At 57.9% G+C, this 23714-nt stretch overlaps 1 protein-coding gene across 4 annotated transcripts in view; it reads right to left on the bottom strand.

Annotated features, from left to right (window-relative positions):
• Positions 1–4454: 4454 nt before the first annotated feature.
• NTNG2 (netrin G2) overlaps positions 4455–23714 on the bottom strand; it is a 74997-nt gene continuing 55737 nt past the window's right edge. For 2 of the 4 annotated variants that reach the window (XM_049710857.1, XM_049710858.1), the window contains exons 4-10: positions 17849–18021; positions 15294–15320; positions 10885–10959; positions 9328–9429; positions 7738–7905; positions 6177–6311; positions 4455–5460 (exon numbers count right to left, since the gene is read on the bottom strand). In XM_049710857.1, coding sequence (XP_049566814.1) covers positions 5225–5460; positions 6177–6311; positions 7738–7905; positions 9328–9429; positions 10885–10959; positions 15294–15320; positions 17849–18021 — 916 coding nt within the window. In that variant the 3' untranslated portion in view covers positions 4455–5224. The remainder of the gene's footprint in view (positions 5461–6176; positions 6312–7737; positions 7906–9327; positions 9430–10884; positions 10960–15293; positions 15321–17848; positions 18022–23714) is intronic. The other 2 variants (XM_033426899.2, XM_004269072.3) reach the window with 1 other exon arrangement.

The raw sequence follows: 23714 nt of genomic DNA, 5'->3' as shown, positions 1-23714 counted from the left end.
CTTTGATAGGATGTATTGCTAAATTTTGTAAAGCAGGCTAAAGAAGGGTGTGTATAAGATGAGGCTATCATTGCTAAAATAAATAAAATAGAAGGAAAAAGTGGCAGCTTTGCGGCTCAGTGTTACAAGCTTGGGCTTCTGCCCCAGAGAGACTGCACTTGTAACCTGGACTCAGCCTCTTCCTGGCTGTGTGACCCTTGGCAACTTGCCCCCCCCCTCTGTGCTGGATAGTCATTGTTTCTTTGTGCCCCTCCTCTGGATGGGGAAAGACAGCCCACCTCCCTTGAGGGAGTGGGAAAAGCTGGACAGAAGGGTGTGGGCACACTGTGTGTGGCCTGCCGGGGACGCCAGCAGGAGGCAGGCCTGGGCCAGGGTGGTGCCCATGGCAGCATCAGGGCCTCACAGGGACAGCAGCGATGGCTCTCTGGCCAGGATACTGGGTGGCGCTCCTGGCTTCACGGCACCACCCCGCCTCACCCCGTGCATCTGGCGTGTGACTATGGGTCCTATGATCTTTCAAATACTCTTTTCTGCTTAAATCACCCAGAGTTGTCTTTTGGCGCTGTGCCCAAGATCTCCGACCACGACACTTAGAGCCTCAGTGTTCTCAGCTGTAAAATGGCTCTATTACCAGAGCTCACTTCTCAGCTTCATCTCGGGGATCCTTGAAAGAAGATATATTCAACCTCCGCGCAATGCTTAGCACGGTTTTAACAAATGCTGGGCAAACGCTCTGTATCTAGGTTTGTTTTATGGGAAAGCACTGGAAATGTACTTCAGAAAATATTAACAGTTATTAGCTTTGGACGGAGGATTGTGGGTGATCTTAAGTTAAAAATTATTATTATTTTGCATTTCTGTTTTTTTCTAACTCCCCTGCACTCATGATTTGTGTTTTATAAAGGGGAAAATAAAAACGAGTCAATAAAGCTTGTCTTCCCTGGGCTTTGACCCTTAACCTCAGGCTTTTACCCTGGCCTGAGATGTGCAGGGATCTCTCGGGGACTCGGAGAGACTGGCCCAGCTGGAGGTGCAGGGCCAGGGCAGGAGTGCGGGCATGGGGGGAGCACCCTGCCCAGGCCTGTGGGGAGATGCCGACAGCTGCTCCCCAGGTGCCCATAAATGCCTCATAACTGTAAAAACGCCGACGCAGCAGGCCTGCTTATTTAGAGGGGGCAGGTGAGGGCAGGGGGCAAGGCATCTCCCCTGACAGCAAAGCCATTCGGATGACGCCCAGCTCCCCAGGGCCCCTCGCTCTGCCCTGGAGCCGCTGCAGGGGCGGAGGAGGGGTGTGGGCAGGAGCTGCAGGCCCCACCGGGTGGACAGCCTTTTGCCTGGGCTGCCGAGGCTGCAAGGCCTGGGTTCACACTCACGCTATCCTGAGTCACCTCCTGTCCCTGCTTCTTAGCAAGCGTGACTTCAGGCAAGTTACCTCCCATCTCTGAGCCTCGACTTCCCTCTCTGTTAACTGGGTAGACAATTCCTTCCGCTGAGAGCATTCTCAGCATGGGGCAATTTTGCCCCCACTCTGCGGTGCCCGGAGGGAGGGCTGCCGGCACCTAGAGGCTCGAGGCCAGGGATACTGCTAAACATCCTACCACACATAGGACAGCCGCTCCCCACCCCACCCCGAAAGAATTATCCAGCCCCAAATGTCAGTGGCCCTGAGGGTGAGAAACCTGCCCTAGGGTGAAGGTGAAGGTTAAGTGTAATCATGCGCGCCCCGTGCCCGCGACAGTGGCTGTTACCATTCATGCTGGGAAAGGGGAGCTTCTGCCTCTCAGAACCAGATGTCAAAACATGAGGTCTGGGACCAGGGCGCACCATTGAAAAGAGGCCGGGCTGTGACTTTGGGCTCTGCTAACCTTGTTTTCTCCTTTTCCCCACTGCCTGAAAGATGTCAGAGTTTTCCAAATGGGCACTGGCAGCTTTCCCTCCCTCCTCCGGCTGAGGTCAGGGCCTGAGCCGAGTCCTCGGGGACCTGGGCTGCCACTCTGATTTACAATGCGCTCCACCTCCCCGGCCCTTGCTTACACAGAGACTAGTCACAGGGAAGCTGACAGAGCGCTGCTGGTCTGGCAAGAGAGGTCAGGGCGGACAGAGTGCTGCCCACTAAGGACCCCTCTTCCCAGACCCCTCAGGGCCTTCCAGGGACACACCCAGGGTGACACCAAGGGGTATGTGTGTGTGTATGTTCAGTGGAAGCTGCTGGTGCCCGACCCAGAGCCCGTCTATGGGAACCCCCCCTCCACTGCTGTGATGCCTGTTACAGCCGCCCATCTTCTGTACTGGGGGGCCCCCAAATGCAGCATGAAGCCAACGGCATGAGACTGCCCCCTTGCCTCAAGACGTGATTTAAGCTCAGAGCCCCGGTGGGTGGACCAGGCTGAAGCTGGGCATCCTCACTGGGCTTCCCCGCCCCATCCTAATTCTCTCCCTCCCTTTCACATGTATCCTGACAGCACACCCTCCGCAAATCCACGCACTGAACCCCTGTCTCAAGCTCTGCTAATAAGGGACCCAGACCCAGGACTGTGTGTGTGTGTGTGTGTGTGTGTGTGTGTGTGTGTGTGTATTTGGGGGTGAATGATCATGGTTCCTTCATATGTTAATATCATGATGATTAGGAGGAAGGCGACCATGCTTACAAATTGCACCCTGCCGTTGGTGTTTTATCTAGAGGTGGATTTTGGTCAGCCTGCCCTGTGCTCCTTTGAAGGCGGAGGCAGGTCCTGTTCTGGAAGGAGGCGGCTTGACAGGCCCTGAACTCCTGGGCCTAAAGCCACTGCCATCTGTTGTCTTCGTTATGGGCAGTGTTATGACACAGGGGCTGTGGCTAAGCAGGGGTAACGTTTTAGTGTCTCTGCATCAGTGGACTCAGAGACCAAGATGCTGGGTGGGGAGGGCCAATAACTTAGGAATTGGTAAGTCTGCGTGTAACAGAAAACCCAAAGACCAGCGTTTTAATCACATCAAGGTTTATTTTTTCTCACACGTTAAGAAGTGTGGAGATCAGCAACTAGGGCTGGCGTCCCCTGCCCTGCTAGGTCCTCAGAAAACCAACTTCCACCCTCTCGGCTCCAGCATCCTGTGGGGGTGGCTCTCCCACCCCATGCCACCAGAGCATGGCGAGAGGGGGGAAGAGAAACGCCGGGGCCCCAAACTTGGCCAGCTGAGGCTGGGTGGGGAGTGAGGGGAGGAGAGCTTCTACGGAGCTTTCTGGGGGCCCCGCCCATCACTCCTGCTTATAGCCCATTGGCCAGAGCTGTCACATGGCCCCACCCGTCCACGAGGACCCCAGGGATGTTTTCTTCTAGCCACTTGGGCCATGGGGCAGGGGAAGGGGCGGAGCTGAAAGAAGGCACTTTCTTGGGGTTAGGAGCAGAGGGAGATCTGGAGGCCAGGAGGGGGTCAGCGTTTGACCCCGAGAGGCTCTAAGCATATTTTATATCCACCTGTAACCATGTTGTAATCTCTTGTCATCCTCAACTTTTGTTAAACTCCGTCTGAGCCTTGCTTTGGGGACTTGCCGGAGGAACGCAGTTTTAAACTTCCCAGCCTGGAAAGAGCGGCTGCAGCCAGAGGGTAACTTCAGGGGGGGGGGGAGCGGGGGGGGGGTCGGCTGTAGGCGCAACAAAGGACCAGAATCTGATCCGTGGGCTGGGAATCTTCCAGGGCTGCTGGGAAGTAAGCAGGTGGGCAGGGAAATCTGGATCTTCTTGAGAGACAGCAGGGAAATCCAACTCCCAAGGGCCAGAAAGACCCACGGGCACCCCAGAAGCACAGGGCTAGGCTGAGGCACCCCTTTCTTTGGAGCTCCCTTTCACAATTCCCACACTGCCCCGGTCCCCTCAGCCGTCACCTTCCTGATGCTCTGGAGGGAAAGAGGAAGGAGAGAGGAGAGGGGGGTCGGCTGTGGGTCTTTGTGTTGCCGCCTCCACCAGCCTGTGCCCACCCTGGCATGTGACCATCAGGGGGCTCTGGAAAGCGGTGGCAGCAGCAGACACTGGGCCTGAGGCTGGGGTCCAGCAGGCCTGATAGGACCCCCCATCCTGATTTATAAACCGGAGCATCAGAGTCGAGCCCTGTTAGACGGCTCTGTCAGTCGCTTGCCTTGCACTTTTCAGCGAAGGTATCAATGTCCACCACATGCTTTTAAATTTGAGGACAACCAAGGCAAAGTGCCAATAAGCTCTGGATTTTTTTTTGGTGGTGGGGGGAAGGAGGGAGATAACCTCCCAAGTTTGGGGAACATTGTAGGTCTCTGCAGAGCCAGGCCTGGCCACATGGTGAGAGAGCTCCGGTGGCTACGCCTGCCTGTCATTCACAGAAGGGCCTAGGGAAGGGACAGCCTCGAGCGCGAAATTGCTTCTTTAAGGCTATTTTGTGGGCTCCCCTTTAACTCCCACATTTGCTGGGTAAAAAAGAACAGAAAGAAAACAGGCCCTGGAGGCAGCAGTGAGCAGATTCTTTACTGTCAGATTATACACCATCAACCACCCCCGTGGTGTCCAGCGTCCCCGCTCTTTGTCCCTCCTTATAGGGGCGGTTAATACAAACAAAAATAGTTCTCTACAAAAGTAAGTTTCCAGCCCTCCCAACCCTCCTTCCTAACTCCCTTCCCCCAGACAGCGAGCTCCTTGGTCACCAGGCCTCTGGAAAGGCCTGGGGTCTGGTGGGTTGTAAGGGAAAACAAAGAATAGAAAAGAGAATCAAGTCAGCGACTAGAGGTGTAGGCAACTGGATTTTCGGGTCCGCTGGCTGATGGTGAGCCAGGGACAGGCGCAGGGGGTGTCTGCAACAGTCGTGTGTGTGTGTGGGGGGGGTGGGGGGGAGAGGGAGGCAGGAGGCAGGACCTGGGGCTGTTGGGATGAGCAGCTTCTCCCACGCCCCTGTCTCACCGCCAGCTAAAAAAAAAAAAAAAGGAAAGGGTCGGTGGGTAATATAAAAGAAAAACTAAGACCGAAATCGCGGGCCGCTGGGGCCGCGACCACACAGCATCCCCTGCTGCAGCGCCGGGGCGGGGGCAGGTGCCACTTCGGGGGGGACGGGGCGGGAGGACTCTGCTGAGTAGCACCTGGGAGCAGCTCGGGCCGCACCCTTCTGGCCGCCGGGCCTCCGACGCCGGCCCCCGGGCTCCCGGCTCTCCGGGCGCGGGGCGCAGGGCGCGGCGGGGCGCACGGACCGCCTCCCCCCACCCCCGGCCGGGGTTTCTCCGCGGGTCTCAGCAGTCCAGGCAGGTGGCCAGCCGCAGCAGCAGCAGGCAGCCGAGCAGCGTGGCGGGGCACGGGGCGGCCCCGGGCGCGCGGTCGCAGTCCAGGCCGCCGTCGGCGGCGCCGGGGTCGCAGCGGGGCTGCTCGCAGCGCACGCCGGTGTAGCCGCGCGGGCAGGCGCAGCGCTGGTTCTGCACGCAGGTGCCGCCGTTCTGGCACAGCAGCTGGTCGTCGTCGCACACGTTGGCTGCGGGGCGGAGGAGCGGTTAACTCGGGTGGCGGCCCGGTCCAGCCCTCCCTCTCCCCGCCCCGCGCTGGAGCTTCAGCCCCTGGGACGTGCGAACACTGGGGGCGCGGCCTGGACCGGGGGTGTTGGAGACTCAGGGCGCATTGGCGGGAAGCGTCCCGGCGGGGATGGTACCAAGGGCCGCGCGAGACCGGGACCTTGCCTCCCTCCCGCCGCTGCCCGGCTCTCCCCGCCCCGGTCCCGGCACTGGCCTTGGTGCGGTTCTTCAGACGCACCTGCTCTCCCGTCCAGAGCTTAGCACGTGCTACTCCACGTGCCTGGGGCGCCCTTCCACCCTCTTCCCGTGGCTAACGTCGGGTCTCCGCTAGCCCCTCACTTCCTCGGACTGCCTCCCTCCCTCCCTACCCGCAAATCCGCCAGCCTCCAGCCAACTGCAGCCAACGCCCGGCTCCACTTTGGCCTCCAAGCTCCTTCCCGCTACCGACTCTACACCAGCTAGCATCAGGCCCCGCCCACCACCCGGACCCTGCTTCGGACACCAGGCCCCGCCCACCTACCGGGCCCCGCCCACCTACCGGGCCCCGCCCCGGAGGCACCAGGTCCCGCCCCTGGGACCCACCCACCGACCCGGACCCGGACCCGACCTGGGCGGCCTCGAGGCCCCGCCCCGGGCCCCACAGCACGCGTCCCCGCGCAGGGGGGCGGCGCGCACTCACGGTAGCAGCCCTGGCGCCAGTAGTGCGTGGGGAGGCAGTCGTCGCACTTCGGCCCCGCCGCGCCCTCGCGGCACTCGCAGAAGCCGGTCTCGTTGCACCGGTCGTGCACGGAGCCGATCTGGTTGCAGTTACACTCTGGACGGACACGCGCACGGCAAGCGATCAGGGGCGACGTGCGGGCGCCGTCCGCACGGGCCCACCCCGCCCGGCCCCGGCAACCCTCCCAGCAGGATCTCCGCACCCGCCGCTGGACGGCGGGGTGGGGACGCCTGGGGCGTCCAGATCTCGAGGGGACAGTTTTCATTTTCTCACATCCACTAAGCCCCTTCCCCTCTCTGGCTCTGGCGCTGCATGGCCCGGACCAGCCCCTTCCCGTCCCTGGGCCTGCGTCTCCGCTTCTGTAACTGGAACGGGCGCTGATCCCTCCCGGCTCCAAAGAGCTATGACTGACAGGTGGGAGGAGCCTCAGCGGAGGCCACCGGCCATCCGTCCTGGGGGCCGGGGTGTGTGTGCGGCGGGGGCAGGGTGTAGTCGGCCTCCGAAGCTCCTCTCCAGGGCGGGTGGAGGAGCAGCCCCAGAGGACTCCCGCTCGCCCTGCTCCGTGGGAGAAGCCGAAAGCCCCCACTCTGGGAGTCCTTGTCGCCTAGTGCCGGGCCCGGGGGTGGGGGGCGGAGGCAGACAGGCAAGGCAAGAGGAGGCGCTGGGGGAGACGCCTCTAATCGGATCCAGAGGCCCTGCCCTGTCCCTGCTGCTGGCTGGTGTGACATGGGCAGCACAGTTCCGTTGGGATCACTTTAGAGTTGTGATGAAATTATCTGAAGGCCGCTGCCATAATGCAGACTGACAGCTGCAGCTTTGCGGGCGGCTCCTCCTGTGCACAGCCGGGGCTGGCCTGCTGGGCGGGGGATGGGCAATGGGTTCCCAAGGGCGCTGGGCATCGGAGGGCTGAGAACTGGCCTCTACGGGAGACAGTCTTCCAGACTAGTGGGTGTTGTTTGTGGGCCACATGTTCGGTCTTTTGGGATGGCCTGCCTCTGCCTGGGCCCAGGGCCCAGGGCCCAGGGCCCCTATAGATTTCCTTCTTTACCCCAAAAGCCAGTCCTGGAGCAGAGTTTAAAGAAAGCCAACCGTCTGCCCACTGGGGGTGGAGGGCATATAAAGTGTGAGAAAAGACTTCATTTGAAGAAAAGCTTCAGTTCCCCCAAAATGGTTGAAAACCCTTGATCTGATCCACCTCCCTATTTTACAAACAGGGAAACAGCCCCAGAGGGGGGAAGAGAATTGCCCGAAGGCACACAGCCCGGCAAGCCCTAGAACCCGTCTTTGACTGGAACTAGTGGTTCTGAAATGCCAGTGCCTGCAGGGAGGACCACATGCGGAGGTAGGTTATTAATAGAGCGGATTCTGTATTTAGAGTGGGCCCAGGAATTGGCATTTCCCCAGCCTCCCCCGGGGATTCCAATGCAGGGGTGCCCAGATCCCGTCTAACGCTGCTCTTCTGCCTCGCACCCTGGTCCACACACTCGCGTGCGGGGCCCCCGCCTCCCAGCCGAGGGCTCACCAATGCACACGTTCTCGTCGTCCAGCTCCGCGGAGCCGTTGCGGTAGTAGCCCAGACGGCAGTGCTGGCAGTGCTGGCCTCGTGTGTTGTGCTTGCAGCTGACGCAGGTCACCACGTTCAGGAAGTCGATGTAGCTGCAGCGATTGGAGTGGCCGTAGCACTCGCAGTCTGGGCCGGCCAAACGTGAGAAACACCAAGGGTCAGAGGACAAATGGCAAGCGTGCCTTCTCGCTGCCCCTCCCTGGTGCATTCCGGAAAACGGAGGCCAGGGGTAGGACCTGGCACAGGATGGTGCCCTGGGTCTCTGACACTTCATGTGGGGAGAGATGGGCCTGCTAGCTTCGAGCCCGAACGAGAACCAGTGTAGGCCCAGCTCACAGATTACCACCTGGCCCCATGGACAGGGCACCAGGGAGGGCCAGTGGGCAGCATCCGCTAAAAGCCTGGCCGGGTACCAGGGCATAGTGCTTTCTGGAGGGAGGCCCTCGTGATGCTGCGGGTGGTTAGATATGATTCATGCAGGGAAGATGGGTCATGCCGTCAGACCGTGAGCTCAGGGAGGGCGGTGCCCGGGTTCATGGCGTTCACCACGGTACCCCAGTGATTCAATGAAGGGTAGACGCATGCATGAACGCTGGAGAGGATGGAAAGGGCCAGGAGCTTCCTGCCCATGCTGCTTTGGAAGTTGGTTGGAAGGAAAACACCCACCTGCAGGACCCTTTCTTATTAGCCTGAGCTGTTCTGCAAATCTCATTGGCATCAGAGGGCCTGCTCTTGCACGACCCTGAGAGTGAATGCTGCCTTAAAGTTTGTGCCCCCAGCATCTCACCTTGACTCCTCCTAGCCCTGGCCCAGCTTCTGACTCTCACTGGAGGCACCTGTGACCACCTGGGGCAAAGGCCCCGGGGTTTGGAGGTGGCTCCCATGACATCATCAAGGGGCGGGGTTTGGTGAGGAGGGTCACCTTCCCTGCCACAGAGGGGGGCATCCCTTGGTGTCCCTCCTAAGAGGCTCAACACCCCCTTGAACAAGAAAGGATGCCAGCTCCCCGCTGTGAGACACCATCTGTGTATCTCTAGAGGATCCAACCCCCATTTTGTGATGTGAGAAGGAGGGACTGACCAGATGTCGAGGTCAAGGGCATGGGAGACCTTGGAGAAATGAGCCTCTGACATGTGCCCAGGAGGAGACGGTAAGCATTCCCACACCATGGCCTCCTGGACCTGTCCCCTTCACCTTGTCCCTCCAGGGACAGTGAGAAGGTGAGGCATCCTCCAGGTGTCCCAGATCTTGCTTCAGCCAAGATGAGCCCCTGGGCCACACCTCCCAGGGAAGCCAGGACAGGTTATTCCTGGCAGCTCCTGTGCCTGCCCCCGTGCTAGCCCACTGTACTTCGGACTCATACCTGCTCCCAGCTCCCTTGGGGAGGGGGGACTGGAGGCGAGAGAGGCTCCGTTTCACCTTGACCCAGCTACTCGGGGAGGGGGCATCGGTCCACGCACTGCATTGTTTTGTTTTGTTTTTTTCCAGTGGAGGTGGGGGGAGAGGGGCCGGAGGAGGGGCTGATCAGCCCCGGGGCCTTCCTCTTACCTTCGAATTCTTCAATAGGCATCACTTGAGGAGATTTGGGCCTGAGCTGGAAAAGTCTGGAGGCCTTGGCGGGGGCGGGGGCAGCGGCGGAGGTGCCCGCAGCTTGGAGAGATGAGAAAGAAGCTCTTTCATCAGCTGTGGTCCAGCTGCCCAGGGTGGGCTGTCCTGGTCGAGGTAGAGCTCAGCACAGGCTCCCAAGGTGCCCTGGGCAAGCTCTGAGCAGCTTTGTCACCTGCTCAGAGACGACACAGCACAACCAGGAGCACACGCAGAACCGGGCCTGCCTTTGGTCCCGCCTTGGACACCATCTACACATCCAGCTGGATTCATCCTTCCAAAGTATTCTCTATCTGCCGCATCCCTTATATTGTGCTAAATACTTAGCTGAAGCTGGACAATTTTTTGACTGGTTGAAAACATTGCTTTGCACACCCTGGTACTCTTGCTGTCCCCTCTCCTCTCCAAACTCCCGGGAGCATCACGTCCAGCGTCTGTAGCTGGTATTCGAGATTTGGCCATCTCCCTTCCTTTCTGAAGCAAACTCCCTGCTCCAGCCAGAGTGAGTCCTTCCCCGTCCAGCCATGAGCACAGACTGCCCTGCCTTCCACTGCCCAGAATCCCAGCCCCGTATTTGCGGGGGAGCATGCCACGGTCTCCTCGGCTTCCACCTGGGAGGCTGTCGTGCCCCAGTGGGTCCAGGGCCGGGAAGTGGTTGCTTCAGCCTGCTCTCCGGGGAGGACGCCCTGACTCAGAGGCCGGCCAGGTTGCTGGGAACTGCAGACCCTCACCGTTGTGGGTTCGGCTCCGGAACTGCTTGCCAGCAGGGGGCGCCCAAAGCCCTGCTCACCACTCACAGCTGGCGCGGGAGGGAACTGGAGGTGTGGGCTGGGTTGCTGCCTAAACCAGGCATTAGGACTTAACGTCCAGGGAACCATAAGCCGGGACCGGGGACAGCGTCCCATCTCGGAGACTCAGGCAGGCCCTGTGTGCCTCCTGGGTGTGCCCACGATGGCTACAAATGAGCCCGTGGGCCCCCACGTGTTTCTTCCCACTGCGGTGGGAGAATGAGGCTCTGGGCTTGGTCTCAGTGCCTTCCACGACCCCTCCCCGCATCTCGCTCAGTCAGGCCGCTTCTCCCTGCCATCCCACCGCCAAGCCTTTGCCCCAGCTGGTCCTGCTGCCTGGAAGGCTACCTTCCCCCTTCATCTACTCACAGCCAACCCCCTGCAGGAAGCCCTCTCTGACTCTGAGCTCCACCTCGCCCAGGGTGTCCTGTGAGCACGATGGTGGGAGAGAGAGGGTTACTGTCATCAGGACAGGGTCTCCACTTGCCCCGGAAGCCCTTGGGGCTCAGGGTTAGGGTTAGAGTGTAGGACTGAAAGGGGTCGGGTGTGGTGATATCACTCGGGCTAAGTAGGTGAGAGTTGGGGGTAGGGGCAGGCAGAGCTCCAAGGCCCCTCCCCTCGGCGCCCTTGGGCCCCTTGCCACCCTGCGTCCCCACCCCGTGCCCCTGCTCCCTCCACTACAGTCTCAGAAGGAGCTCCCCGCTCCCCATACCTTCTGCACTGGAGGACACCTGGGGCCAGGGGGCGCTCGCCCAGAGGGGGGCAGCAGTAGATGGCCTGATCCACTCTTAGGGGAAAGAAGAGGAGAAACCAAGTTATGCAAGGGGCTGGGGCTGGGCGTATCCTGGGGACCTACTGAGGCATCACCGCATACAGGCCCCTTACAAGAAGCAGTACTATAAGAAGCGGCTCTGCCTACTGGCCAAATAGAACAGGGTTCAAATCTACAGGAGAGGCAGCGTCTATACTACGGCAGCCTATGAAGGGCACACGGACACTGGATGGAAGCGGGACCCATGCCCGAGAATCTGCGTACTTTGGGCAGTCCTTTCTTCAGCGGGACACCTGATTCTTGAATCTCCCTCCCTGTGTGGCCCCCGTTCACACTGAAGGCTAGAGTTAGATCAAGTCCCATGTACCTGGGCCCAGACCTCTCTGCGCTGAAGTCTCTGGCCAATGGCTGTAAAGGGGGCATGTGTTCTGGCTAAGACATCAAACGTGTCCAGAGGGTCCTCTTCCTGTCCAACCCCAATCTAGGGACTGGAGCATCCTCCCTGACCCCTAGATTGGGCCCATTTTCACCAGGGACCCCAACGTGAGTCAGCCCCCAAATGCCACCGTGCCCATCTCCAAGACTAACTGGACACACAGCAGGGGACGCAGGTAGGGCTGGCAAGGCAAGGAATCATTCTGTGCCGAATTTCAAAGGACAAACCCAGAGGGACAAGGGAGAAGTCGGATTTTTTTCCGCTTCTTAAAGGGATTACGCACGATGCCGGTTGGTGGGGAAAGAAAAAGAAAATCTACCAGCTAAGAAGTGTGGGAGACTTTCCAGCTGGGACCCAAGAGCCTCTGGACATGAAATTGACTTTTATGCGATGTTCAATGAGAAGAGGCTGCCGGTGTCCAAATTGGCAAGGGCTTAATTAGGGCCGCGATAAACCCGCCCTGAAGGCACTGTGCTTTGCAGCCTCTCTCCCACCACCCTCGGCGGCCAAGCTGGGGAGAGGGTCGATGGTCTTGAACAGCCTTTCTGCCGGCAGCCCCTGCCCTCCGGACAGCTTGACACTGGCAGAAGGGAGAAACATCTGGGCCAGGGGTTCAAGGGCCCAGGTGGACTTGGGCCAGAGAACCTGAAGCACTTCTTGGGAGGTACCTGGAGAGAATCAGGACCTTCATGGGGGCCTGGGGGTGGAAAAGACTGGGCTCTCCAGGGACAGGCTCAGGTATGCAGGAGGAACCTTCTCGCAATGACCTGTGTCACTTGCCAAGGCCAGATGGAGGCCCCGTCTGTTCCTTCGGAGCTGGGGAGCTGTGCAAGCCAGGCCTTAAAGGCGGCACCACCTCCCAGACCCCCGAGGCCTCGGGGCCGTGGCACTGGGTGGCTGAGTGGGCAGGAAGCATCGGGACTCGGTGAGCCCCGAGTTCAGGTCCTGCCTGTAATCTTGAGCAACTACTTCTGTTTTCTTTTTTCAAAACAGCTTTATTAAGTATAATTTACATACCATAAAAATCCAGCTGCTTCCTCCTAAGCCTTCATATCCTCACCTACGGGACTACGAAAATAACAGCCCCATCTCACGGGGCTGAGAGCAAGGAATAGAGTACAAGCTCCTGGCCCAGGAGACGTCCGAGCTCCACTAGCTGCAGCGAGAGTCACGATTCGTGGGGTGGGGGGAATGGGGGCCCAGGCACAGGCTTCGGGATGATCCCCAAGGCTTGGGACACTCAGGTCACCGGCTGTCACACCGCAGCCGCCTTTTTCTCTTAATGCCTGCAGCCTGGCTCTGGACTCAGGATGCAAAGTGGACCACGACCCCACTGAATGACGGTCCTGCCTGGAGGGAGGGGCACGTCCTTCTCACCACCTGAGTCCTGGGGACCCTCACGATTCAAACCTTCTCTCGTCCAGGCTCACCGCCCTGACTCTGATGCTTTCCTTAATTCCTAGCTTTGCAGTTTGCACCCCTCGTACCACGTCAGAAGCAGCTCCAGAAACGGGGTCCGGGTTCCTCAATGTGTGTGTGTGAGCGTCTGGCCTCCCACCCAGACGGATCACCGTCTGCAGGCAGACACGGGACCTACCACGACTATTTTTGGTCCCGTGTGCCCATCACAAGCTCAGCAAAAAAAGCGCAAGTCTCAGGCGGCTGGACCAACTTGTGCCCGGAGCCCGGATTTCCAGAGTGACACACGTCCTCCATCCCAGAGAGGATTCCTGGGCCAAGAGGCCATCCCGAAATCCTCGAATCTCCCGGCTGGCCCCCTGCCCCCCGCAGATGTCTCCCGTGGAGAAGGGAAGGAGGGAGAAAGAAAAGAAGTGTGATGTGGCACCCTCTGGTCCAGTGGAGGAGCTGGGCATTTTCCACGGCATTCACTGGCTGGGAGCGTTCTGAGCACCGACCCCCAACAGGCCAAAGCCGGAGTGTCGGGGATCCCTCCCCAGGGGACAGAGGGGTCTCTGCCCGTTGGAAACACCACCCTTCCAAGGGTCCACGAGCGTCAGAGAGAGGAAGGGCCTCTGCACTGGCTGGCTGTTTGACAAGTTCTCTCTCTCTGCCCAAGGAGTAAGGGGCCCCTTACCCCGCCGCCTCCGCCCTGCAGAGGGGGTGGGGCAGAGGCGGGGCACACTGTTGGGGACCAGGGACCTTGGCCACATCTTCCCGGCAACCTCTGGGAGGGATGAGTCCTTTCAGACTCCTGGCACTCGCGGTAGGCAGGAGCCGGTGGGATGCCCCAAGTGAGGCCGGGTGAGACAAGGGGGCCACCCCAGCACCCCAAGCCTTGAACACACCCCTGGCCTGGCCCTGCCCCGAAAGGCCCAGCAGCCCAGAGTCTGAAAACGCCAGCTCAGAGGCTCCCTTCCGCCTTGCTGATCTGAGGAGTCTACCTTCTTGGCTAACCCTGCACTGTCCGTTCCTGGGGGTCAGCTGCTGATGGGCAGGGGGCAGAGCCGGGGCTAGGATGGCTGGTGGGGGCGGGGCCTGGGCCGGCTCCCCTGGGCACCCCCTGCTAGGTCACCCCGCCTTTTGGCCAGGCTGAGCAGTGCCCTGGTGCGGGTGGGCAGCAGGAAGAGGATGCAGGACTTTCATGGGAGCCCTGGATGCCCTGGCTGGGCCCAGTGACAGGTGTGTCCAGGCAGCCCGGAGGGCTCTTGGCGCCACGCCCTTGCGGCTCTGGGATCTAGCATTCTCTACGCTAAAAGCCAAGCCCCTGCCCTCCCCAGGGCTGATGCTCCCACATCGTCGCACATCACAGAGAGAGGCAGGGACTCGGGCCAGAAGTGGGGAAGGGCAGGGCAGCTGGGGCTGTAGCTGGGCACCCACCTGTGGGCTGTGGGGTGCTGGGGGCCATGGGGGCCCAAGAAGTGGATGTGGAAGGGGCAGGAGTGGTGGGGTCCCCCCTCACGGCCACAGCGGCCACAGGGGCTTTGGGGACGGGGTCTTTCCGGGACCTGCTGATGCCTGGTAAGAGATGAGAAAAGCAAGAGAGGGTGGGGGAGTTGGTGGGTGTGGAGCAACGCAGAGGGGCAACTTAAGACCCCCACGAGTGGACCAGCGTCCCCGCCAGGTCCAGCTTCCTCTGGCCCCCTCTCCGCCCGCTGGTGCCCCGCAGGGAGCAGCCCCGGGGCTGAGTGTGGCCCCAAAGAGCCCTGGCGGAGGGAGGCGGCGCCCCTGGAAGCCTTCCTGAGACTTGGGGTCTGCACTGGCTGGCTGTTTGACAAGTTCTCTCCTGCTGAATCTGAGAGCAGATGGCGATACCCACCTAGGGGGGCGGTGGCTTCAAGGATGAAACGCGATAGTACGAGTATCCTGCTTAGCCGACGCCTGGCACTGTGCGTGCTGGCTGATGACTTCGTGATAGGTGGTCACCCCCTACCGCCCTGCCTCACCTTCCCTGTGGAGCTCTCGGGACTCCCCTGACCCTCCTTCAGATGGTCTGGCTGCTCTGGGGCCTGAGCTGACCTGGACGCGTCGGGATCTGGGCTCACTTCCCTCAGCCTCCCCGTGGGCGAGCGGCTGCAGAGGTGATAGCTGCGGGCTGCCCGGAGGGAGGCCGAACCCCATGGTCAGACTGGGGGGGACGGGTTCTGCCACTGGTCGGGGAAGGTGACCCCCACTCTTGCCTGGCAGGAGAGGGAGGGGCAGAGAGTGCCCCCGGGGGGCCAGGGGACCTTTCCAAAGCAGCACCAGCTGAGAAGCTAGGGGGAGGGACTGTGAGACACGAAGGGGGGGGAAGAAGCAAAGGGATTAGAGGAGCGGGTGGTGAGGCCTATGGACCCAGGGGGACAGGAAAGCCCTGTCTCTTCTCTCCTGCTCTTCCCAGGACATGCAAAGAGCCTCATGCACTGAGGGCCCCAGTCGCCTTCCCAGGGTGGTGGTGACCCAGGTGTGTACTTACTGCCAACGGCAGAGCCTGCGGCGGCACCTGCGGAGAGAGAAGGGTCACAGCAGAGTAAGGGGCCCGGCCACCTCCTCCCTGCAGAGGAGGGGGTGGCAGGGCTGGGGAAAGGAAATCAGGGGGCCTGGGCACCTCTCCGTGCAGGGATTGGGTCAGATCATCCATTCCATCCTCACTGGCGCCCTGAGAGGGAGGGGCCCCTATGAGCCCATCTTGCAGATGGAGAAACTGAGTCTCAGAGCTGTGACTTACCCTATCAGGGGACCTGCTGATAAGCCTCCGCTGGGGGCTTCACAGGCACCCTTCTCATTTGATTTTAGACTCTCGGGTCCTCCAGTGCAGGACAAGGAGGCGGGTGGCCGTTCTCTCAGGAGTGATGGGATTTCAGAGAACCTGAGGGTCCCCAGCCACGGGGACAGACTGGTTTACTGGAAGCTCTGATGGAAGTTACCACCAGAGGGAAACCGTGGTGCATGCTCCCACCTGAGGAAATGCAGGGACGGCTGAACGACTGATTGGAAGATGATCGCAGCGCCTGCCACGTGTTGAGAGCTTTCTGCACGTCGGCCCGTGCTGAGTGCTGTCCCCACCTGGGCCGTTCAGTCCTCACACAGCCCCACAGGGGCTTTTATTAGGGTCCTGATTCTACAGCTGAGAAAACAGGGCTCAGGCGGAGAAATGGCTTGTCCAAGGCCACACAGCTGTGAGTGGCAGAGGCCTGACTCCGACCCGGGCCTCTCTGTCTGTGCCCTGGGGATGAGAGGGGCCCAAGGCCACAGTTTGACCTGGGACTTTGGGTACCAGGGCGGGAATCATCAGTCTCAGAAGGAAGGAGCCAGGGCCACAGCTTCCCCTCCAGGCGGTCCTGACAAAGGACGGAGCGTGAGGACACCCCTCCGTGCCCCGGGAGCCCTGGGGTGGATGCCGAGATGTGGGCAGGGGGACGTGTGGCGTGAGGACCTTCCCTGGTGACCCTGGCGGCGGGACAGTGAGGGAGGCCTGGGAGGATGCACCTGGGGGCCCACAGTGCATGACCTGCAGGTAAGGGTCTTAGTCTGTGGGTGCCAGGGGACCTTGGGGGATCCTTCCAGGAGGAGAACAGGGTCCAGAGAGGAAGCAGGGAGGTGGGGAGGCCAGCAGGACAGATGAAGGGATGAGCCTGCGAGCCAGAGGGAGGTGACAGCGATGAAGGAACGTGTTCAAGAAGCGGTTCTGGCAACAAAGAGGTGGGCTGGGCAGGCGGTGAGGGGGGAGCCGGGCGGCGCTGGGCTGTCACCCAGAGCGCTCTCCGCGCCTTTGCAGGCCAGCAGGTGCCGTGACTCTGGGAGGTCACCCTTCAAAGGCTTCTTAAGCGTTGCCCGCACACGCACAACATGCCTGTCACAGCCTTGTTGCGAGGCTTCCGGCTTTGTCGGCCTAAAGTTGCATAAATCTTTCACCGGTTGGTCGCGGGGGTGCCGATGGAGGGGCTCCTGGGAGCGTGCCCAGGAGGGGCGAGCTGAGCGGTGCCTGCGGCCCAGCCTGGCTTTGGAGCTGGGTCCAGTGGTGGCATCTAACTTGCTGCTAAACTAGGAGGGCACTGAGGGTCACTGGGGCTCTGTTTGTTCATCTGGAGGGTGGGATAATAATGAAAATAGCACCCGAGGGGTTACTGTGAGGGTTGAGAAGCTGTGTATGGAAGGTGCCCGGTGCAGCCTCCTTGTCAAAGCACTTGACCAGTGTCAGCAAATCACTGGGGCGGGGGCAGCTGGGGAGTCCCACTCTGGGGCCAGCCCAGGCCCCCTTGTCCATGGCAGCTGGGGGCTCCCTGGGACTCTTGATTTCAGGGAGATACCCAGGGACTATGTTGGGGGCCAGTGATGGGGGCCCCCAAAGCGTGTTCATAGTGCAGGCGTGTGTGGGCGCACCCCGAGGATGACCTCTGGCACAGGAAGGCTGAGCCGGGAGAGGAGAGGGCCATGCAGACGGCACGGGCCAGGCCCTCGGAGGAGCCCTCTGTTAAATGTGGTAACAGGAGACCCGCTTCCTGGGGCCCCCCTAAGGGCTGAGGGAGTGGGGACCCCATAGCACGTGGCTATGCAAATGCCCCATAAACACTGGTAATGAGGGATGGCGCTGCTCTTCACGGTTAGCCCGGAGCGAGGACTCCCTGCCCCCTCCTCCCTGACACCCTCTGGGCCTTCTCTCCTGCCCTGGGGACAAGAAGGGGAAGAGGCCAGCGGAAGGATGCTGAGGAGGCTCAGCTCAGGTGTCCAGCAGGATGAAGGTGTGCTAGAGGTTCTTGACCACAAAGCCTGGTGCTTAGGAGCTTGGTAACAAGGGTGTGCCTGTGTGTGCATATGTGTGTGTGCGCATGTGTGCCCACGTGTGCATGTGTGCCTGTTTCTGTGCGCACACCTTTGTAGGGAGTACATGTGTGTGCATGTGTGTGCGTGATGGGATCCACAGCTCCTGAGGTTGAAGGCTAGGGGAGACCATGGCCTCACTGGTCCGAGGGGGCAGTGGGCGGCGGGGGGGGGGGGGTCCCGGGTGCAGCGGCCGCTCTGTGTACGCACACGCATTGGGAGAGCCGTGGGGCAGTGGCAGGTAGGAGCCAGCCCGCCAGGACCGTGTGCGGAAGCTCCTCTTGCACTTGCCGCAGTCAGGGCCTGTGGTGTTGTGTTCACACTCGCACTGCAGGCTGCCCTCGCGCACGGAGCACAGGTTGGCGTGCAGGTTGCACTTGCACCTGGGGGGACACGGAGGGGGCAAGGCGTCAGTGAGCGTGTGGGCGGGCTGTTCCAGCTCTCTGGAGGGGCTTGGAGGGTGGCCTGGGAGGGACTCTTGAGGCCATCTGTCCAACCTGCCACGACTCTCCTTCGGGACAAATGCTCCCGGATTCAACATTTTGAGTCCTTCCCCAGCATGAGGTGTCCCTGGCTCCTACCACTCGGTGAGGGGGGTGGGGGGCGTGATGAGATGCCCTTGTCCCAGGTGCTGAATTTTTAGTAACGCAGCTTCTGGTCACCTTTGCTCTCAACCATGGAGGGTTGACAGGTAGCAAGAGTTACCTGTCCCTGGTTGTGGAGACGTGGACCTGGCCCCAGGCTGTACCTCTGCTCTCAGCCGCGGCCCGCACCCATGCCCTTGAGGGCAGAAAGAAACCCCAACTCCCCAAACCCTGTCAATTCATCCACACATGTATTATTCATTCATTCATTCAAATAGTTATAGGCAACTCATCATTCTGAAACCAGTAAATACACAGAAAGAATCAAGCATTTGTCTCGCCCGTCCTATAAAAAGGGTACCTCCAGGCAACCAGTAGTTGGTGAGGGGGTGTTTCCTTTATAGATGCATTCCAGCTGATAACTGAAGAAGGAAGGACAGAATTTGAAAGTCACCACGGAGCATCCCCTACCGAACGGATAGCTCTTGGCACAGAGCATCGATAGAGAGAGACAACCAAAGAAAAAGTCTCGTCAAGGCAAATTGAACTTGAATCTGATCAACGCTCTGGATCCAGCTACAAACTTATAGGAAATACAGAGGACAGAGAAACATACTAAACACCACCAGGGGGACGCAAGCAGCAAAACCCGGAAGTGATGATATAGTTTATAGGACGGATGAATTGCAAGGGGCAAAACTTGAAATGGAGGGAGGAGGGACCCAGATCAGGAGAAACCTCAAAGGCAAAGCAGTCGAGTGCAGATCGTGGACCTCATCTGGATCTCGGTCAGACAACCTCTAAACTCAGATAAACAATGTATATTCGTGAGACAACTGGAAATGTGAACACTGACTACATCTGGTGATATTAAATTAATGTTTATTAAGTGCAATGGTGGTACTGTGGTTACCTCTTTAGAAGTCCTTGGCTTTAGGGACACACACGAGTATTTACAGAGGAAAGTATCTGATGTCTGGGATCTGCTTCGGAAGAACACAGAAAGGGGAAACATGGGCAGAGATACAGACGAAACAAGAAAGGCTATGAGTGAATTGCTGAACTTGGGTGGACTTGGTTCATCATAGTAGATTCTATTTTCGTACGCATGTTGGAAACCGTCCACAAGAAAAAGAGAGACAGAGTGCTCCCTATTCTCATATGGGAAGATTTCCAAGATATATTGTCAATATTTGTAAAAAGCAAATTGCAGAATAATGTGTTTGGTAGGATTTTCTTTTTATTGAAATACACAAAGAAAAATGTGTATAGGGCACCTGTTATGTGCCAGGCTCCGAGCTGGGAATGGTGAGTATAATGGTCGACAAAGCAGACGGGGTCCCTGCTCTGATGGAGGATAGGGTCCAGCGGGGAGACGATCAAAAGATCAGTGATTGGGGGAGGGACGGGAAGGATGAATAGGTGGCGCCCAGGGGATCTTCAGGGCAGCAAAGTGATTCTGTACGTGACACTGTCACGGCGGACACACGGCGTTACACATTTGTCAAAGCCCATAGAAGCACAGAGCAGCAAGGCAGAGCCCTAGTGTCAACCGTGGACTTGAGTTGACGACACTGTATCAATGCTGGTTCATCAACTATAACAAACGTATCACACTAATGCAAGATGTTAATAACAGGTGGAACTGGGTGGGGAACCCGGGTGTCAGGAACTCTTTGCATGATCTGCTCAATTTTCTGTAAACCTAAACCCTAAAATTTAATATAGACTTAATTTAAAAATAATAATCATGCAAATCTTTCATTAGTGCCAATTGTTATAGGTGCCCACGTGTTCTACAAAGGAGAGGGGATCATGGGTGGGTCTTAACTTAGTCTGGGGGCAGCAGGATAGGCTTCCAGGAAGAACAATTTAACATCGAGAGTTACTCAGGCAAGGAGGGGAGAACCTTCTGGAAGGAGACAAGAGCACTGGGGAAGACCCTAGGGCCGAGAAGAGCTCAACCTGTAAGCTCAACCTTATACGATGAGGTAAGGGGGAAGAGGAGGCCAGACCGTGGTTCGGAGGCTGGGTTGTGTTCTGCAAGCCATTGGAAGGTTGGAGGTGTCCCACTCTGGCTCTTATTTTATGTATCACCGCGGTCGCCCCATGGAGGATGCTTTGTCAGGGGGACCAGATCCAGGGTATGGAGAGCGGGGAGGAAGCTGTGCCTGGCTGGCAGCAGAGGACAGTGGCGTGGACCAGGGCGGAGGCGCCTACGTCCCACCAGTGACGCCCGGCGTGTGCAACATTTCCCCTCGCTGGATCTCATCGTCTCTAAGATTGTTCCCCGAATGCTAAACCAGCATTTCTTCTCCAGCTCGTAATTTCCCCCTTCTCTTCATACCCCACCTTCCCCTGAGGGACACTCCTCCCGGACAGAGTGTCTCCCCTTAGCCTCTGCTTATTCACACGATGAATATTTAACTCCCTGCATCTTCCCGCTTCATAAATCAGTCCTGCCTCCCCTCCTGCCTTCTCTGACTCCATCTGACTGGAGCACTGCTGTGAGGCCGGCCTTCCCGGGCAAGGATCCCAAATGGGGAAAACTGGTTGCCAGGTTCCTAGCAGCCCTGCAGCTTGGAGTTAACCTGCTGCCTGCTGGCTTCAGAAGTGCCGGGGCTGCCTTCCTTCTCATAGCTTCTCTCTGCCCTCATATCATCTTGAGGAATGGTTACAGGAAATTGGGCACATCCATGCTATGGAGTATTATAAAGCCATTAAATATTATGTTGTCAAAGGCTACTTCAAGCCTTGGGGAATGTTCCAAATAGAAATGAAAAGACCATACTCAGCAAGTGTTTACTGTGTGCCAATGGATACCTCATCCAACCCTTGAACGACCACAAACGCTGGTACTATTGTCACCTTCGTTTTACAGACGAGGAAATGGAGGCTCAGAGAGGTTAAGTATCTTGCCCAGAGTCACAGGGCTGTCCAGAACTGTGACTGAAACTGGAACGCAGAGATATCCAACTCCGGAGTCCAAGAGGCTAACGTGGCTTAGAATATGGATTGTAAAAATGTAAGATACCAAACTGTAGGTATTATAGTGTTATGGACTGAATTGTGTCCCCCCCACCAAATTCACATGTTGAAGCCCTAACGCCCCAATGCAACTGTATTTGGAGAGAGACCCCTTAGAGAGGTAATTAAAGTTCAAGGAGGTCAGAAGGGTGGGGCCCTAATCCCCTAGGGTTGGTGCCCTTACAAGAGGAGGAAGAGACCCCAGAGCTCTCTCTCCACCATGTGAGGACACAGTGAGAAATTGGCCATCTGCAAGCCAGAAAGAGGGGTCTCACCAGAAACCAACCCTGGTAGCATCTTGATCTTGGACTTCTAACTTCCAAAATTGTGAGAAAATAAAGAAATGTCTGTTGTTAAAGCTCCCCAGTCTGTGGCACTCCATTATGGCAGCCCAAGCAGACTAGTACATGCAGCTTCTGATTATGTTTAAGTACATATATCCATACCCGAAACACCAGTAGACAATACATCTAGGTATTCCTGTACTTGTCCTGAGGGAGGGGTGGGATTATAAATGATTATAGTTATTATTTCTATTTCCTTCTTTGTCACTTTGCACGTTTCCTGCATCCTCTATAGTGAGCAGGTGTTACTTATTGTAAGTAGATAACAAATGGTTTTTGAAAACTGGAAGTCAGGCCAGGCGGGGAAGGAGGCTGGTTCTTGAGCTCACACAGGCCTTTCCTCTCAGGAGGAGAAGCAGGTCCGTCAGGGTCCTGTTTGGGAAACCGTCGCTCCATGTTACACACCACGCACTGTTCGTGACTCTCAAGTCCCAGGTTCAAGGAGGTTTTCTGAACTCTCTGGAATAGAATTCTGATGTAGAGTGAAGGCCCTGTCCAAGGAAATTAGCCAGTGCTAAAGTCTGTGCTATTTTAACTCCATCTTCCCTGGACACTTAGCCCTGTCAAGGTTTTACTGCAGCACAAAGCTGAAACAAACAGAGCATGAGAAAGCCTGTTCACTCTTTCCCTGGAGTTCCAATCGATTACCACATATGTACTGTGAGTCTACTATGTGCTCAGCTCTGGGAAAGGCACAGAGAGGGCTGGGCAGGCACCCGCTGGCACTGGGGACCCTTCTTCCTGGGAACACTAGACCCCAAGGATGGTCCATGGCAAAGAAAGGTTCTGTGTTTAAACCTTATTGGTCAACACATATGATGCTCTCCTAATGCCCTCACATTCTGCTCCCTGACTGCCACCCTCCACCCAGGGTCCCAGTGCACATTAGCATATTAAAGGCTCTGACAAGTCCTGCAGGAAAGAAACCTGCTGACTTTGTCTAACAAAAGTTTGTTTGCAAAACAAACCTTCTGGTATTTGACCTCAGAAGGTTTTAATTTTTTCATCTGAATTCCTATTTACCATACCACTGAGCTAGCTGGAGAGGAACACCCCAGCTGGGTGGAACCAGGAATGTACCCCATGCCTCTGGCCCGAGGATCAGATATTTTCAGATATCAGCTACAGAAAACAAAGATTGCCATCTCAACTTTGGGTGTTAACACTGACCTTGGCTTGTTAAAAATTTGTAAAAGGGCAGCTGACTCTAAGTAGCGTGTTATAATGATGATGGTAGAGGGAGTCACAGAATGTGAGAGCTCGACAGGTCTGGCGGGGGCTCGGGGTACAGCCGGGGAGAAGCCTGCCCAAGGTCGTGCAGTTTAGAGGTTACTCTGGATCCAAATCCAGACTTCCTTCCCTGACCCTGGCTCTGCCCCACCCCGTGCTGGCCAGCCCCGCCCACCATCTTCATCTCCCAGAGGGTGTCTTGGCTTCCCTGCCCTCCCCGGTTGAGCCCTGGAATGAGCACTGTGCCTCCTCTATCGGGGAGAGAAGAAGTTCCCTGCTGGGCAGGGCTGCCAGGAGGAGCCCACACAGTGTGGGGGAAGCCTCGCCAGGGCTGGCACAGAAACAGAACCCAGTCAATGGAACCGCTTCTCAGACTTCCTGACTTTTGCAGGGAGCGCATTGCAGGGAGTAATGCGCTGTGTGTGTTGGGGGGGGGGTTCACCTTTCTGGGTCTCTCTTTGTGTCCCTCTATGTCTCTCCATGTCTCTGTGTCCCTTCCCATCTCTGTCCAGCATGTGTTCTGATCCTGCTTTCCTCTAGACCTCTGCGCAATGCAGTTCCCTCCGCTTGGATCGAGCTGCCAGGCTCCGCCCCTTTCTCCTAAAGCTAACACCTAGTGGGCGTGTCAGGTTCAAGGCCAAATGTCGCTTCTGCAGGGAGGACCTCCCATCAGCCCCTGCTATACCTTCCCTCGTCCCAATGCTCATTGCAATAAGCATCATCTCCCAAAGTGGAGCATACGACATGACTGGGGGAGATGCGGGCTAGAACTATAAAAGAGTTTAATCGATTTTGTTTATTTTTGATTACACAGTATTTTTTTTTTTTTAAGTGACAGACTCACCAAGCCTGGGAATCTCAAAAATGTTATTTGGCCAAAGGTCAAAGTTT

The sequence above is a fragment of the Orcinus orca genome, chromosome 6, assembly GCF_937001465.1.
Source record: "Orcinus orca chromosome 6, mOrcOrc1.1, whole genome shotgun sequence".
NCBI classification, from domain to species: domain Eukaryota; kingdom Metazoa; phylum Chordata; class Mammalia; order Artiodactyla; family Delphinidae; genus Orcinus; species Orcinus orca.
The sequence above is the reverse complement of the archived record's forward strand: the minus strand, read 5'-3'. Positions and strand labels throughout refer to the sequence as shown.